This window comes from Peromyscus leucopus, chromosome 10, assembly GCF_004664715.2.
Source record: "Peromyscus leucopus breed LL Stock chromosome 10, UCI_PerLeu_2.1, whole genome shotgun sequence".
Lineage (NCBI taxonomy): Eukaryota > Metazoa > Chordata > Mammalia > Rodentia > Cricetidae > Peromyscus > Peromyscus leucopus.
The window spans coordinates 58972023-58986497 of record NC_051071.1 but is presented as its reverse complement, the minus strand read 5'-3'; the positions used below and the strand labels follow the sequence as shown (position 1 = coordinate 58986497).

Below are 14475 nucleotides of genomic sequence, written 5' to 3'. Positions count from 1 at the left end.
TTTATCACAGCAATAGAGACCCTAATGAAAACAGTATTCTATGGTAGGAATGTACTATAGCTTGTCTCATCATCTATTTCAGAATATGTTGGTTGCTTTCTGTTCTAGGCTGGCACTTACATTTCCTACAGACATTAAAAACATATTAATTACAGTTATTCTATAGTGCTTACTTTTCAGGTCAACACTTGGAATTCTTAAAGTCATACTGCTTTTGGTTGTGATATCATTTTCTTGTTTCTGTCCAGGTATGTTAATATTTTACTATGTAATAGATGTTTGGGATGAATGTATTATAGAGACTTTGGATTGTTTTATCAACCCTGAAGAATTTTGGGTTTTGTTTTCTTAGGCACTTTAATCAGTACCATATTACCTAGAATAGGTGGGAACATGGTTTGATGTATTGTTAGAGTGGGTCTGTGTGGTAGTTTGAAAGAAAATGGCCTCCAAAGGGAGTACCATTATTAAGAGGTGTGGCCTTGTTGAAGTAGGCGTGGTCTTGTTGGAAGAAGTGTGTCACTGTGGGGGTGGGCTTTGACTTAAACTTCATTCCGAAATTATGATTGTTTGGGAGATTTAATGAAAAGTCTGATATGTTTACTATGTGAGTAGGCTAGAAACAAACTCTAAGTTCAACCACTGAATTCCACATTGTGGACAACAGCTGAAACCTGTTTCACTTTGCTTTTTGGCTTCTACTTTGTAGTCTATAGCTGTATTTTCCATTGAGGTTGCCAAGCCACCTTTTCTGTTGCTGTGAAGAAAAACAACTTAAGGGAGAAAGGATTTACTTTGCCCAAAAATTTAAGAGTATTGTCCATCATGGTCAGTAAGTCTCTGAGATAGATGCTTGAGGTGCCTGGTCATACTCCATCTACAGTCAGAGCAATGGATGCTCTCTCTTCAGCTATCTGCTTCTTATTTTATGCAAATTAGGACATAAACCCAGAGAATGGTGCTGCACTCTTTAGGATGGGTCTTCCTCTGACCTAATCTCAATTAACCTAACTGATGATTTCTCACAGGCACATCCAGAGGCTAACCCAAACTAAATAATCTCTCTCAAGTGCACCTGGAGGCTAGTCTCCTAGGTGAGTCCACATCCTGTGCAGTTGACACTGAGTACTAACCATGAAATGACCATCTTGGATTCTTGGGCTCTTACCTGCACATTCAAAGGAACTTGATACTCAAAGTTTGAGTATCTGCTATTGTTCACTTCTTTCTGAAATTTCAGGTACCCTGAACGTATCAACATCCATGCTTTGACTCATTCAGCCAATAAAACCCCAGTTTTCTGCTGGGGAAAGCTGTATGCCTTATGGCCTGTGGCTCTCATAGTACAACTCACTCTTATTCTTTTCTATCTTTTGCTTGTTTTCAGTCACGTATGTCTTTAAGCAGAATTAAAAAACTGCCAGTTTTCATAACTTCTGTCTATAAGAGAGTTTGATACAAACTACTCTGCCTTTATTTAAAACACTTTGGTTTTTTTTTTTTTTTAATTTTGGCATTGCATTTGTTCGGTTTTCTGTGAGAAGCGCTTGTAAGTTCCCCTTCCAGCTGTTTTCATGGTTGAATCTGAGCTTGTGGTTTAACCACTCTGTGGATGACTTCAGTTCCACTAAGGGTCAGAGTCTAAATATATTCACTGGAGTTCTCTCCTTTGTTTACCAAGCAGAGTTCATGTTATTCTTTCATGTGTAACTTTACAAATAGATTAGAATAAATCATAATGGACTTTAGGCTAATCCCAGTCATAGGTGTACACTGCAGTTGAGGAATAGGTTAAGCATATTCCCCCAATTTTTCATGTGTTGGAAACTCCATTCTCAGTGTGACAATGTTGGGAGGTAGATCTTTAAGAGTTACAGCCTAGTGAGAGGTGGATAGTTAATTGTAGGTGCTGTCCTTGGAAGGGGTTTTGAGAGCCCCAAATTTCCGTTTAGCTTTCTGCTTTGTGACATAGCCACTTTGTCCTACATGCAACTTAGCACCAACCATAGTGGTAGAGGTTGTATTATACTCTTAAGACTTCCAGCCTCCAAAACGGTGTGCTAAACAACTGCCTTTTAAAAAATAAGACCAGTCTGTTTCAGCTATTTTGTTACAATCATTAACAACTGATACCCATGCTCTTAATTTATACAGTTTTTAGTCTAATTTCTTTAACCCACTGTTCTCAAATCTGTAAATTGAGGAGATGGTTTGGCTTTAATCACAACAAATAACACTTCACAAACATATTTTTCCACTAAAAAATTCCCGGGCACCCCATCACTGATAAAAAGAATAGAGATGATATAAGTAACATTTAGTACATTACCTGGACTTTGTTCATCTCCAGTTTATTCTTTTCATTGGCACTCTGGTCTTGTTTGCTTGCTCCCTTCTTCTGAGGGCCTTTCCCGAAGAAAATGTAATTTACAAAAGCATATTCCAGCAGAGCCAGGAACACGAACACGAAACAGCCCATCAGGTAGATGTCAATCGCTTTGACGTAGGGGATCTTTGGCAGAGTCTCCCTGAGGTGAGTGCTGATGGTTGTCATTGTCAGCACCGTGGTAATTCCTGCCAACAGAAATCCGAAGCTTAGCTGAAGGCACCTCTGTGAAGTCCTGTTTTCCAAGGCCCAGAAGACAAATGCCATCCCTTAATGTCCTGCGACAATGGAGGCAGCATGCTATGCCACTCGACCAGAGTGCGTGCATCTCTAAAGACAAAATAGCAGGCTTTCTCTAGATTCTGTTACTAAGGCATGACATAGAGTGCACAAATAATGGAGGGCTAATGACATTTAAAAAAAATAAGCACACACATAGAAGAAAAGAAGCTGTGAAAAGCAGAACAAATTCCACTGTCAAAAATAAGGTGGAGGTGAGAACCAACTTAAGAAGTTATTGTCTGACTTTCATGTATGAATTGAGTCTGTAACAAATTCATTTCCTAATGTCAGGAAAAGGTTTATTAAAAATCAGCCTTTAGATTTGATAAAAAAAAAGTTAATGCCTACAAGCACAGTGTAGGTTATGTTTTACCTGCTTTGTTCAATCTAAACAGTGTTAACAGTATACAGCTTGTTTGACAGCATACGGAGTATATTGTGTTGATAATGATAATGATTGGGAAAATTAAGAAATACAAAAAGAAGCTAAATTTTGTGGAGAAAGTTTGTAATGCAACTCCTAATACCAGGACTCCACGTTTGTACAATGTATCACAACAGCCCACTGAATATGATGGGGAAACTAATTATATTGTTCTTATTTTATAGGTGGATAAAGATGAATTCCGAAGCTGAGTATGGTGGTGGATAGTCTATGCAACAGGAGACCCTGTTTCAAAAAACCAAAACCAACCAACCAAATAAAACTCTCAGGTTAATGATCTTCATGTAGCTCATCCAGCTACAGGATAAAGAGGCAAGATTCTCAACAACAGCATTTAAAATAAAGCAAGAGATTTGATGGTAATATCTGGAATAAGATGAGAGTTATTAAACAAAGACAGGCATTGTGTAAAGATGAGAGGCCAACAGTGTGGAGGGAATGAAAGAGAACAAGGCAAAGGGAGGGAAAAGGGGCTTCCAGCATCTCAAGGATAACTCTGGACGGTAGACTCCCTGGTATAACTCATCAGGAGTACCATTGGAAGGGAAGGTACATTTTTTTTCAGTTCCATCCATTTACCTGCAATTTTCATGATTTAATTTTTCTTTATAGCTGAATTAAATTTCATTGTATGTATAGTCAGATTTTCTTATCAACAACAACAACAACAATCAATCAATCAATCAATCAATATAAAGGGAGAAGGGAGATAGGTTGGAAGTTCCTGGAGAGAGTTAGAAGAAAGCAGTGGTGTGATATGATCAAAATACATTGCACACAAGTGTGTGATTTTTCAAAGAATAAGTAAAAATATTATTTAAAAAAGCAAAATGGGCCGGGCAGTGGTGGCTCACTCCTTTAATCCCAGCACTCGGGAGGCAGAGCCAGGCAGATCTCTGTGAGTTTGAGGCCAGCCTGGGCTACAGAGTGAGTTCCAGGAAAGGCACCAAAGCTACACAGAGAGACCCTGTCTCAAAAAGCAAAACAAACCAAACAAACAAACAAAAGTAAAATGGTTCAGATCAGTGATTAACTCAAATGTGTTGGATTGATGAGAACTTTATTATAAGTGATTTTACTTGTTTCTTTCAATAAAAGTTTAAACTTCATCTAATACAGTTCTAGCTAATGTGATTGACAGGAATATTCTATTTACATAGTCACTAAATTTATGTTTTTAGTGTTTTAAATCAGAAAATAGCAAATAAATGTTTTAAAAACTATGTTAAAATGTCTTAGTTTAATATTTTAAAGATCAAAACATCATTATATACTAACATCTTTCATATATATATATATTTGTCTTTATGACAATATATACATGCCTTTGTGACAATCTGTGCCTGTGAGTGCAAGTACCCAAGAAGTCCAAAAGAGGGCATCAGATCCCCTAGTGCTGGGGCTACAGGTAGTTGTGAGCCTCAAAATGGTGCTGGGAGCAGTACAAGCTCTTAACTACTGTGCTACCTTTCCAGCTCCTCTAATATCTTTAATGAAAATGTCATTGCTTTGAGGATAGGAATGAATAGAGAACCAGAGCACACAAACTTTTGAGTTTTTTTTTCTGATGTAGATTGGATATCATCCAGGGTTTTCTTTAACCCTAGCATATGGTTAATAAGGTTGCATGCATTCTTATTAACCCAGTATGTTGAAGATGCATATGTAATATGAAAAACTATTTGTCTGTTTTCCTTATACTTAGAATATCCTAAGGTTGATATGAGGCTGCAAATACTTGACTTTGCAAGTCTTATGAACTCAGCCAGTGAAGAGATATGCCAATTAGTCTATATGTGAAGGGATATTCTAGTCAATTAATCCAACTTAGTAATTGAGAGAAGAGATGTAATGTTATCTTAGCTAGAAGTGATGCTTCCCCATTTCCCCTGTTTCTCTCTGAAACTGGAGTGATATCTAAAATATGTCTGGATATTAAGTAATGAAGTAGACATGTACATGGCTACTTGAGATCGTGAGATCTCACATGAGATCATGAAACAGGAAACCCTTTTTTTATTCTGACTTGATCACAGATCATTAACACAGCTGATGAATTGTTTGTGCCTCATTGAATATAATGAGCTACATTAAAGGAGAGACACGGTTTCATTTGTTTTTAACTTTAGTTAATGAAAGGATACTATTTCCTGACAATTGGTGTAGCTTGCTAATAGTCAAAAGGCTTAGCTTTCCCTATGTTTAGCTTAAAACAAGGAGTTACAAGTGTTTCCACAGTCAAAAGCAGGGAACAAAAAACAGGTTATCACACATTTGGTAAAAAAATACAGTGTCATGAGATTCTAACATGTAATCCACAAACACTCATCCAATGGGAAACATATCCCCAAATTTTTGTCAAATCCTAAAAGATGTTGCACTCATTATAAACACTCTTATACTTCATCTTGGATATTTGATTTTTTAAGCATCCTATTGCAGTATCGTTCTTTTACTTGCTACATGAAGATTTTGCTTTTGATCCCTAGTATTGCCTCTTTGTTTGCAGGTCTGACCTACTAACTATGGAAAAGTGGGAATGCATTACCTAGTGCGACTCTGGCTGCAGATGCATCATAGTTGATCCAAAATGACACCCAGGATAGAATTGTAATCAGTGTGGAAGGCATGTAGGTCTGCAAAATGAAGTATCCGATGTTTCTTTTTAGACGAAAACTTAGTGATAGTCGTGGATATGCCCCTGGGTTTAAAAGAGAAAGGAAGGGAGGGAGGGAGATGAGGGGGAGGGAGGGAGGGAGAGGGAGGGAGGGAGGGAGGGAAGGAAGGAAGGAAGGAAGATCATAATTTGATTAGAATCATCATCTCCCTTTCATACACCCATGGACTATTAGGGAAGAAACATCTTCACCTGTTGTAAACTCCACCTTCTTGGACACCATCTTGTAGTCAACAATTGAAAACTGAGGAAGCTCGATTTTATTGACCCCGGTTACTGCTCCCTCTCCTCCATTCCAGTAAAACTCGATGTCGTCGGTGGTGTAGCCATCTGAAGTGAAGGAGCACAACCTAGTCACACAGGGCACAGTGGGTCTAGTGATGCTTTCTGAAGACAGTCTTCCAGCCAGAGGGAAGACTCATACATAACACACTAGAGCAAAGAATATCATCTTGAATTTGAATGGCAGATAGATCCTACTTCAGCTGCTATTTCTGACGGGTTGGGAGTGGCTACACTGAGGAAAGAGATGCATCTGGCTTTAGTGAGCATCATTTCCCTGAAACTTTATTACCTTGTATCACTGCTACAATTTTGTTTTTAGTGTATCTATGGATGGGTGCTCTTTTATTAAAGCAAGAGGTGGCTGCGTTTCAGGGACACTGGAAATGGATTATGTATTATCTAAGAACAAAAACCGAATCAAATGATAAACTCAGTTATTAAAAGGAGAGCCTAAGGGATAATGGAAAAATAGTGAAAGATCAAATCTTGAATAATTGATCAAGGTATTTAAAAATATACACACATTTCATTTAGAGAAGTAACCAAGCTTATATCCTTCCATTATAGCTACTACTATTATAGGTAACATACAGGTAAAAATCTTAGGAATTATATACATTCTTGATTATACTAGGTATTTTATTGATTTCTTTGGATCTCTGAGGGTCAACTTTAATGTCAAAGAACCAGAGAAAATTAAAACAGTTGAAAGTGTGCCCCTGGCTTTGGCATGGAAGGTCCTATGTTCATGGCCTTTTCTCTTCCTCTGGTCTGTCCCCATTTGCCACTGGCCTGGCTGAGTCATGATGATGTATAAGAATAAATTGTATAACATGAATAACGCATGGATATGTTTTTAAAAGCCTAAAAATACTTTGACTTATTTAAAATCCATTTTCACCAGTTAAACACATAGTTGATTTTTCCATTTTCTTTTTATATTCACCTCAAATAAAAAAGCATCATTTTTTAATTAGAGTTACTGACACATGTTTCAAAGATAACCCCATGAGCTCTTTGTAGTATGCATAATACTGGCCTACTTTTGATTAAAGCAGTAACATCTTTCCAAGATTTTTTTTTTTAAGTTTAATATTTGGAAGCTGAATTAAATGTCAAAGAATTGCACCAACTTACCACTTCAAGAATGAAATAAATTTATTATTCTTATCATGCCCTTTTTGTGTATGTATGTATAAGAAAAAAGTGTTTCAATTTTACTTCTTAAAATAATTAAAATTCCTCTTCAAAAAACTTTTTAAAGTCCTTATTCCTGAATTTATTGAACAATACCTGTTTTATACTTGATACTTTATAAAATTACCATTTATTGCAACATTTTACAATATATTTAATTTCTCATAAAACCATCATCCATTAGACTAAAGAACTTGCTCTCTTTCCAAAAGAGTAATATCCATACGAAATAATCCATCAACAATGAATGACCCAAATATAGAGATGGAAATAGAAGATATCTACTGTTATATATAAACATTGCTTCTGAGAGGCTGCATTATCTTCTTTAACACAATCTACCTTGAACTAATTGGTGCATTGGAGATTTATGTCAAATTTGGATATAAATGTGTGATATTGATGCTTAACATTGTCTTGAGTATCTCATAAGAATCCATGAATAGCTCTACAGAAGATACATAAATAGATAGTTGGGTGATGGATTGATGAATAGATGGGTATATAAATAGCTGAGTGATGGATGAATGGAGATACAGACAGATGTGTGATGGATGGATAGATAGAAAGATGGGTTATGGATGAATGGAGAAATAGATGGTTTGATAAGTAGATTGATGGGTGATGAATGAATGGATGACAGGTGATGGATAGATAGATTGCTGATGGGTATATGGGTAGATATATGGGTGATGGAGAGATAGATATGTGATGGATGGATATGGATAGATATATAAGTGATAGATGGATAGATGAATAGATAGGTGGTGGATGGGTAGACAGACATACAGACAGATACATAGATTGACAGATAAACACATAGATGCATAATCTCCACATGCAGGAATGAGAAGCTTCTGATTTGCTAAATTAACAAGGTGATAGATTCCAACCTCTAGCTACTGCTTCAGTTGTCAGAATCTAGGGGGAAAAATGTAAGTATAAGTTCAAGTTGTGAGACTCACAGATAGTTTGTGTTAAGAGAGGAGAAGGGAGTGGATGAGCCAAACTGGCAGCCCTGTTAGCTCCTACTTTTGGGCAGCAGCATAACACTAAATAAAACTTGAATGTGACAATCAGCCAAAGCAGATTTTAATATTCACGTTAGTTCTCTCTTATGTAAAATTCCCTTTCCCACAGTCTAGGTGGCTCAGTTAACTGTCAGCTGGAAATATTAAATGGAAAATTCTAAACATAAATATATCACACATCATTTTTAGTTGTGCTAAGAAATCCTGTGTTCTCCTGCTCTAGCCCATCCACGATGCAAGAGATCTCTTTGTCCAGCACATCCTTGCCAAGGTGTTTATCCTTCCCACCCATCTGCCACATGGTAGTCATGTCAGTTATCCAATCAGCTGTCTCAGTATTGCAGTGCTCACATTCCAGTAACCCTTCTTGATAGTGAGACTATATTTAAACAAGTCTGATTAAAGTTTGTTATAGCTATCATTATGTATGTTCCATTTATAATTGTTTCTGTTTTTTTTGTGGTGATTATTTGTTTTTTCTTGCATAATTTATGTCCTAGATCTGTATGTAAAGGAAAAACATAGTCTACATGGGATTGCCATATACAGTGCTTTGGGCATCTGTCTGCTGGACGTCTAGAAACATACCTCCCTGTGGATGCGAGGGATTACAGTATTCAACAACTTAGGCAGGCAGGCAGTGGTCTGGGTCTTTATTTCCAAGCTCATTTCACTTTGTTTAACTAAAACTCATTACTCACAGTGCTCTAGGCACCGAGATAATTACAGATGATTTGGGAGAAAAAGAAAATGCTCACTCCCATTTATATAGATTCTGGAGTTCTCATGGGAGCAATAACGGCAGCTGGATCCAAGCAAAGAATAGAGGCTAGAAGCACACTATTATTCACAGGTTACCCAAGAACATCCTGCCGCAGAGAGAGAACATCAATTTACTCACACCTAAACAATCTGTTTACCAAAGGTTTTCCTTTATGAACCAGTGACTTCACACAGCGTTTCAGTCTGAGAACTCAGATACCAAGGATGTTGTTTCCTAGCAACAGCTACAGAGAAGCACTCAGAATTTCCTCTTGGCCCCTGGGGACTTCTTAGTGATGCAGAAAATACAGATAAAATTAAGTTGATGTCAACAGATGAAGGTTCACAGAGCTAGTGCGGTATAAAAGTGTCTGAATATTAGTATTCTTTCTGTTGGAAATACTTTATTTTGGATGAATTTTCTACTCTGCAAATAAAAGTTACTCTCCACTGTGCTTAGTGGAGCTATATGGGTAGTCAGATATTGTTCTAAGATGGGTTGAGATGATAAACTTCCATCTACGAGCAGAAGATGTAAACATATTTCTTTCTGTGGAGAGGCCTTCGCAACATAGCAAGTTTCATGGTCTTGATGGACTTAGGTCAGTCCTTACAATACATTTTTTTTTGTGTATGGTTAGCTCAAGGCTAGGCAATGATTAACATGGAAATTCCACAGAGTCTATCTGATAATCAAAGGGATTTATTCTGGGTTAACTCACAACAAGCATAAAGAAGTTGATCGCAGGAGGGGTGGGGCCCAATCCAATGCAGTTCTCTGGAGAACTCTGCCTTGATCCGCAGCACCAGCATCCAGCATCCAAGACCACGAGGTAGCCAAGAAAGCATGAGCACATCTCATCCCAGGCCTTAAGGGGTCCCTGTCTCAGCCACGCCCCCTGGGGGGCAAGTACCTAGCAGTTAATTGCTGTCTACTAGGGGCGGTGCTTCAGGGGTAAAGCCCAGACAACCACCCCTACAAATGATATGGATTGTTACACTGTGAATGTGCCCAGTAAGCTTTATGTGTTGGAAACTTGATTTATCAAAGAGCAGTCTTGAGAGGTAGGAACTTTTGAAGGTGTTTTAACTCAAGAGCAATAAGCAGTAATACTGTTAGCTCTCTCACTTTCTCTGTTTCTCTGTCTCTGTCTCTCTTTCTCTCTGTCTCTGTCTCTATCTCTCAGACAGAAAGAGTCTCATTGTGGAGCCCTGGCTGACCTGGAACTTACTATGTAGACCAGGCTAGCCTCACACTCACAGAGTCTGTCTGCCTCTGCTTCCTGACTGCTGAAACTGAAGGAGTGAAGGTGTTTGAACCTAGTTTGGTTCTTTCATTCTTATGTTCCCATCCTTTGGTTATTTGTCTTCTCCCTTCCAACAGGGGATGGTACAGCAAGCAGACTCTCATCAATGGCTGACCCTTTGATTTTAGACTTATCAACTAACAGGGTTGTGAGCCAGTAAAGTTTTTGTTAAAAAAACAAAAAAACAAAGAACATTTACTTGGCAGAGGTGAGCCAGCCAGGAAGTTGTGAGCATGGGAGACCTGTCCCCATTACTCATCTGTGATGTGTCGGCATGGGTCTGGGAGGGATGCTCCCCCCTCCCAACACCTGCCCATCAATGCCTAAGGTAGGTGAAAGAGCTGGCCCTGACATCAGAAGGGCAGGAGAGCTGGCCCCATGCTACAGCACTCGGGAGGGTGGCCCCTATGCCTTGGCCGAGCAACACAGTAGAGCTGGCCCTGAAGGTGAATAGGTGTGGGACATCAGACCCTGAGAACATGAAAGTAGGAGAACTGGGAACTGCTCCCACCCCTTGCTCCTGCTGCAAGGGGTGAACTCACTAAGGAAATGCAGGAGAGCTCATCCTGGTGGGAAGGAAAAGGGAGAGCTGGCGGGTTGACCAACCCCACAACTACCCAGGTCCAGAACTAGGGTTATGGGTTGGCCCACCCCAACATCCACCCCATCTATGATCTGCGGGAGCACGTGAAGGGACTGGTCCTGTGGACCCAAAGCTGCAGGATTTCCACAACACAGGTCAACAACAGGATAACCAGGAAGAGTCCCAGTGAGGGTCCAGCATCAACAGTGTAGCAGAAACCAGAGGCCTTGAACCAGACCAATGACTCTTTGCAATGAACACTTGCACATAAAGATACATGGACAAAAGTGTGTACTGTGTGACTCACTGTGTCACACTACAGCTTCTGTGATGAGATTTTTTTCTTTTTTCTTTCTTTTCTTTTTCCCTTTTCTTTTCTCTTTTCTCTTAAATTTTATCTGGGGGTGGAGGCTGCAAGGGCAGAGGGCAGACACACAGGAATGGGATCGAGATGCATGATGTGAAAGGCACAAAGAATAGATAAAAAGAAAAAAAACATTTACTCCATCATACTCTGTGATCGACACACAAAACAGGCATAGGTCTAAATAAACAATTCCATTGTTGTGCCTTGGGTCAGATTAACTGGAAATGAGTGTGTGATATGAGTTGGTCTGGAGAAACCTAGGATTCCTATTTAACAGTTAGATGAGGGATCATTTCTTTCTCTTTTGGATGTTACACATAAGAAACCCTGAATAAAGCAGCCAGTCCAGATATGAGAAGTTTCCTGACCACATCAGTCATTATTTGCACCTACAGTGAATGTCCTATATCTCACTCATAATCAATATTTCAACCATTGGTGTTCTTTACCACTTATTAGTCTGGATCCATGAGATTCTCAGGGGCACTACTGGCCATGAGAGCCAGAGTTTAGAAATGTTCTCACAGTTAAATACAAATGTTTGTTTGTTTTTCAAGACAGGTTTCTCTCTGTAGCAGAGGTTGTCCTGGAATTCACTCTGTAGTCCAGGCTGGCCTTGAACTGAGAGATCCATCTGCCTCTGCCTCCAGAGTGCTGGGATCAAAGGCGTGAGCCACCACACCTGACAGTTAAATACAAATGTCTGCAACAATCTACTTAATGTTTGACTCCTATCTAATAGTTTGAGTATTTTGGGGCACTCGCCACACATTTTCTCTGGTAATGGGACAATTAATTAGGATTTTACGTCATTATTAGACAATGCATCCTTTAAAAATTATTTTGGCATGTATGTAACCACATACATGTATGGATGCACATATGTGCATATATTTGGTCAACTGCAAATGGTGTTCTTCAGAAAACAACACCTCATTTTTTGAGGCAAGGTTCTCATTGGGACTTACAGCTTGCTGATTTGACTTGGTTTGCGGGCCAGCAAGCCCAACTGGCAGAGATCTACCAGTCTCTACTGGTGCTGGGACTACAAGGTGTGCATCACCATACTTTGCCTTCTGTGTGGATTCTGGAAATAAAATCACCTGGACAGCAGACACTTTACCAGCTGAGTTATTTCTCCTCCCTGAAAATATGTTCTTTTCATTAGCAAAAAAAAAATCATCTTGGACATTGGCATCTGACCCTTGTGCACCCCCATATTAATAGAAAACAAACCCTCTATTTTTTCTATGTACTAGCATTTTCACCTTCAAAGATCTTTCATGTCCCTTCCTGTCATTTTCTCCACATGCTAGTTTTCCCAGAACATACTTAGTCTTTTCTGCTCAATAGTTTCTACTTTATTTGTATTAGATCATGTCCACTTAAAGACTTATGCTTCAGACATTAAAGGCTTTGTTTATGTTGTTTTATCTATTTTTTTTATAGTATTGGGGGTTTAACCTAGAACCTTGAACATGGTAGGCAAATACTATAGCACTGACATGATATTGACTATATTAAGATGCATCTCACATGAAGCAGAACTTACACATATCTGAAAAATATGGAACTGTTACTGGCTTGTTGACACAGCATTATTAGTTTTAAAATTACAGGCTTTTAAATGTGTTTTACCATAAATAATGGAAGACTCTTGAAGAGCTTATAGATGAAAGACACTTGAAGAACTTGTAGAATGTAGACACATCTCACCTATACTGACTAATGTCTAAATGGTTTGGTTTAAACTTTGTCACCAAGGGTTGCTAGTACAACATTCAAGATTTCCTCTAGATTTCCATTTACTTGAAATGTAGAACGATCCACCTAAATTTCCAATTGGGAAGAGTCCTGGTGTCTTCAGTAGGTCTCCTCATCCTGGTGGTGGCTTATTCTGCCTTCTGATTGGCTAACCATCAGTAGTTTCTCAAGATGAAATTGCCAGCTGCTGTCGCTGGGGCTTCCTCTTTGCTAACCTTCATTATTACCTTTCTTGCCTAACGCTAGTGAAAGTCAATGCTGTAGCCTGTCCTGTAGGACCCATGCCAATCTTGGTGTTTTTGACTGGTGTTGCTGGGGGGCTTCTCTCCAGGCTCCACCAAGCCCCGCAGTCCCACAATCCATGTATAAAATAATCACTCAGATGCTTATATTATTTATAAACTGTATGGCTGTGGCAGGCTTCTTGCTAACTGTTCTTTTATCTTAAATTAACCCATTTCTATAAATCCATACCTTGTCATGTGGCTGGTGGCTTACCTGCGTCTTTACATGCTGCTTGTCCTGGCGGTGGCTGCAGTGTGTCTCCCTCTTTCTTCCTGTTTCCCCAATTCTCCTCTCTGCTTGTCCCGCCTATACTTACTGCCTGGTCACTGGCCATCAGTGTTTTATTTATATAGAGTGATATCCACAGCACTTCCCCTTTTTTTCTTTTTTTAAAAAGGAAGGTTTTAATTTTAACATAGTAAAATTACATATAACAAAACAATTATCAAGCAAGAATTACAGTTACAATATTAAAGAAGATGTCCTATCTATCTTATATTTGTGAGTTTAAGGTTTTATATCTAACTTATCTTTTATCATAAATGAGGAAATTACAATGATCTAGTCTTTAACCACATCAAAGACCTGAGAAGGAACATAATGGTACCTGAGAAATGGTAGATGGATGCAAGCAACTTTCGGGAATCTTGCAAGAGTAGACCAAGACAACTGGCAGCCTGGACAGTCACCTAATATTTCTCAGCATTGTTGGTGCATTCAAAGTGGCTACAGGCCTAGAGTATATGACAGACCATTTTTATAAGTAGGAATTGTGAAAGACCATCTTACCCTGTCTTGGTAGAGTACAGTGGTCGCTTTCCTTGTGTCCCGCTTGTCCAGAAAAGACAGCATTGTATTTGTACTGTCAGCCGTCAAGGCAAGGGCAGTTCTTTGCCCAGTAGGCCATTTTGTGTAAAGAAGACAAACTTCCAAATGGAAATGTCTTAGAAGCCCAACATTCTCTCTGGATCAAATTGGTGCAGCCAGGAGCAATTGTGTCTCACGTCAACAGAATTTGTTCATTTGGGTCTTTTTAGTTATCTTTAAATTTAGAAAATATGTTCTTTATCGCAGGGTAATGGTGGTGCACGCCTTTAATCCCAG

General features: G+C 38.9%; 1 protein-coding gene across 1 annotated transcript in view; it reads right to left on the bottom strand.

Annotated features, from left to right (window-relative positions):
* Gabrb1 (gamma-aminobutyric acid type A receptor subunit beta1) overlaps window positions 1-14475 on the bottom strand; it is a 417219-nt gene that overhangs the window by 24624 nt on the left and 378120 nt on the right. The window contains exons 6-8 of the mRNA XM_028861997.2: window positions 5983-6120; window positions 5662-5814; window positions 2330-2574 (exon numbers count right to left, since the gene is read on the bottom strand). Coding sequence (XP_028717830.2) covers window positions 2330-2574; window positions 5662-5814; window positions 5983-6120 — 536 coding nt within the window. The remainder of the gene's footprint in view (window positions 1-2329; window positions 2575-5661; window positions 5815-5982; window positions 6121-14475) is intronic.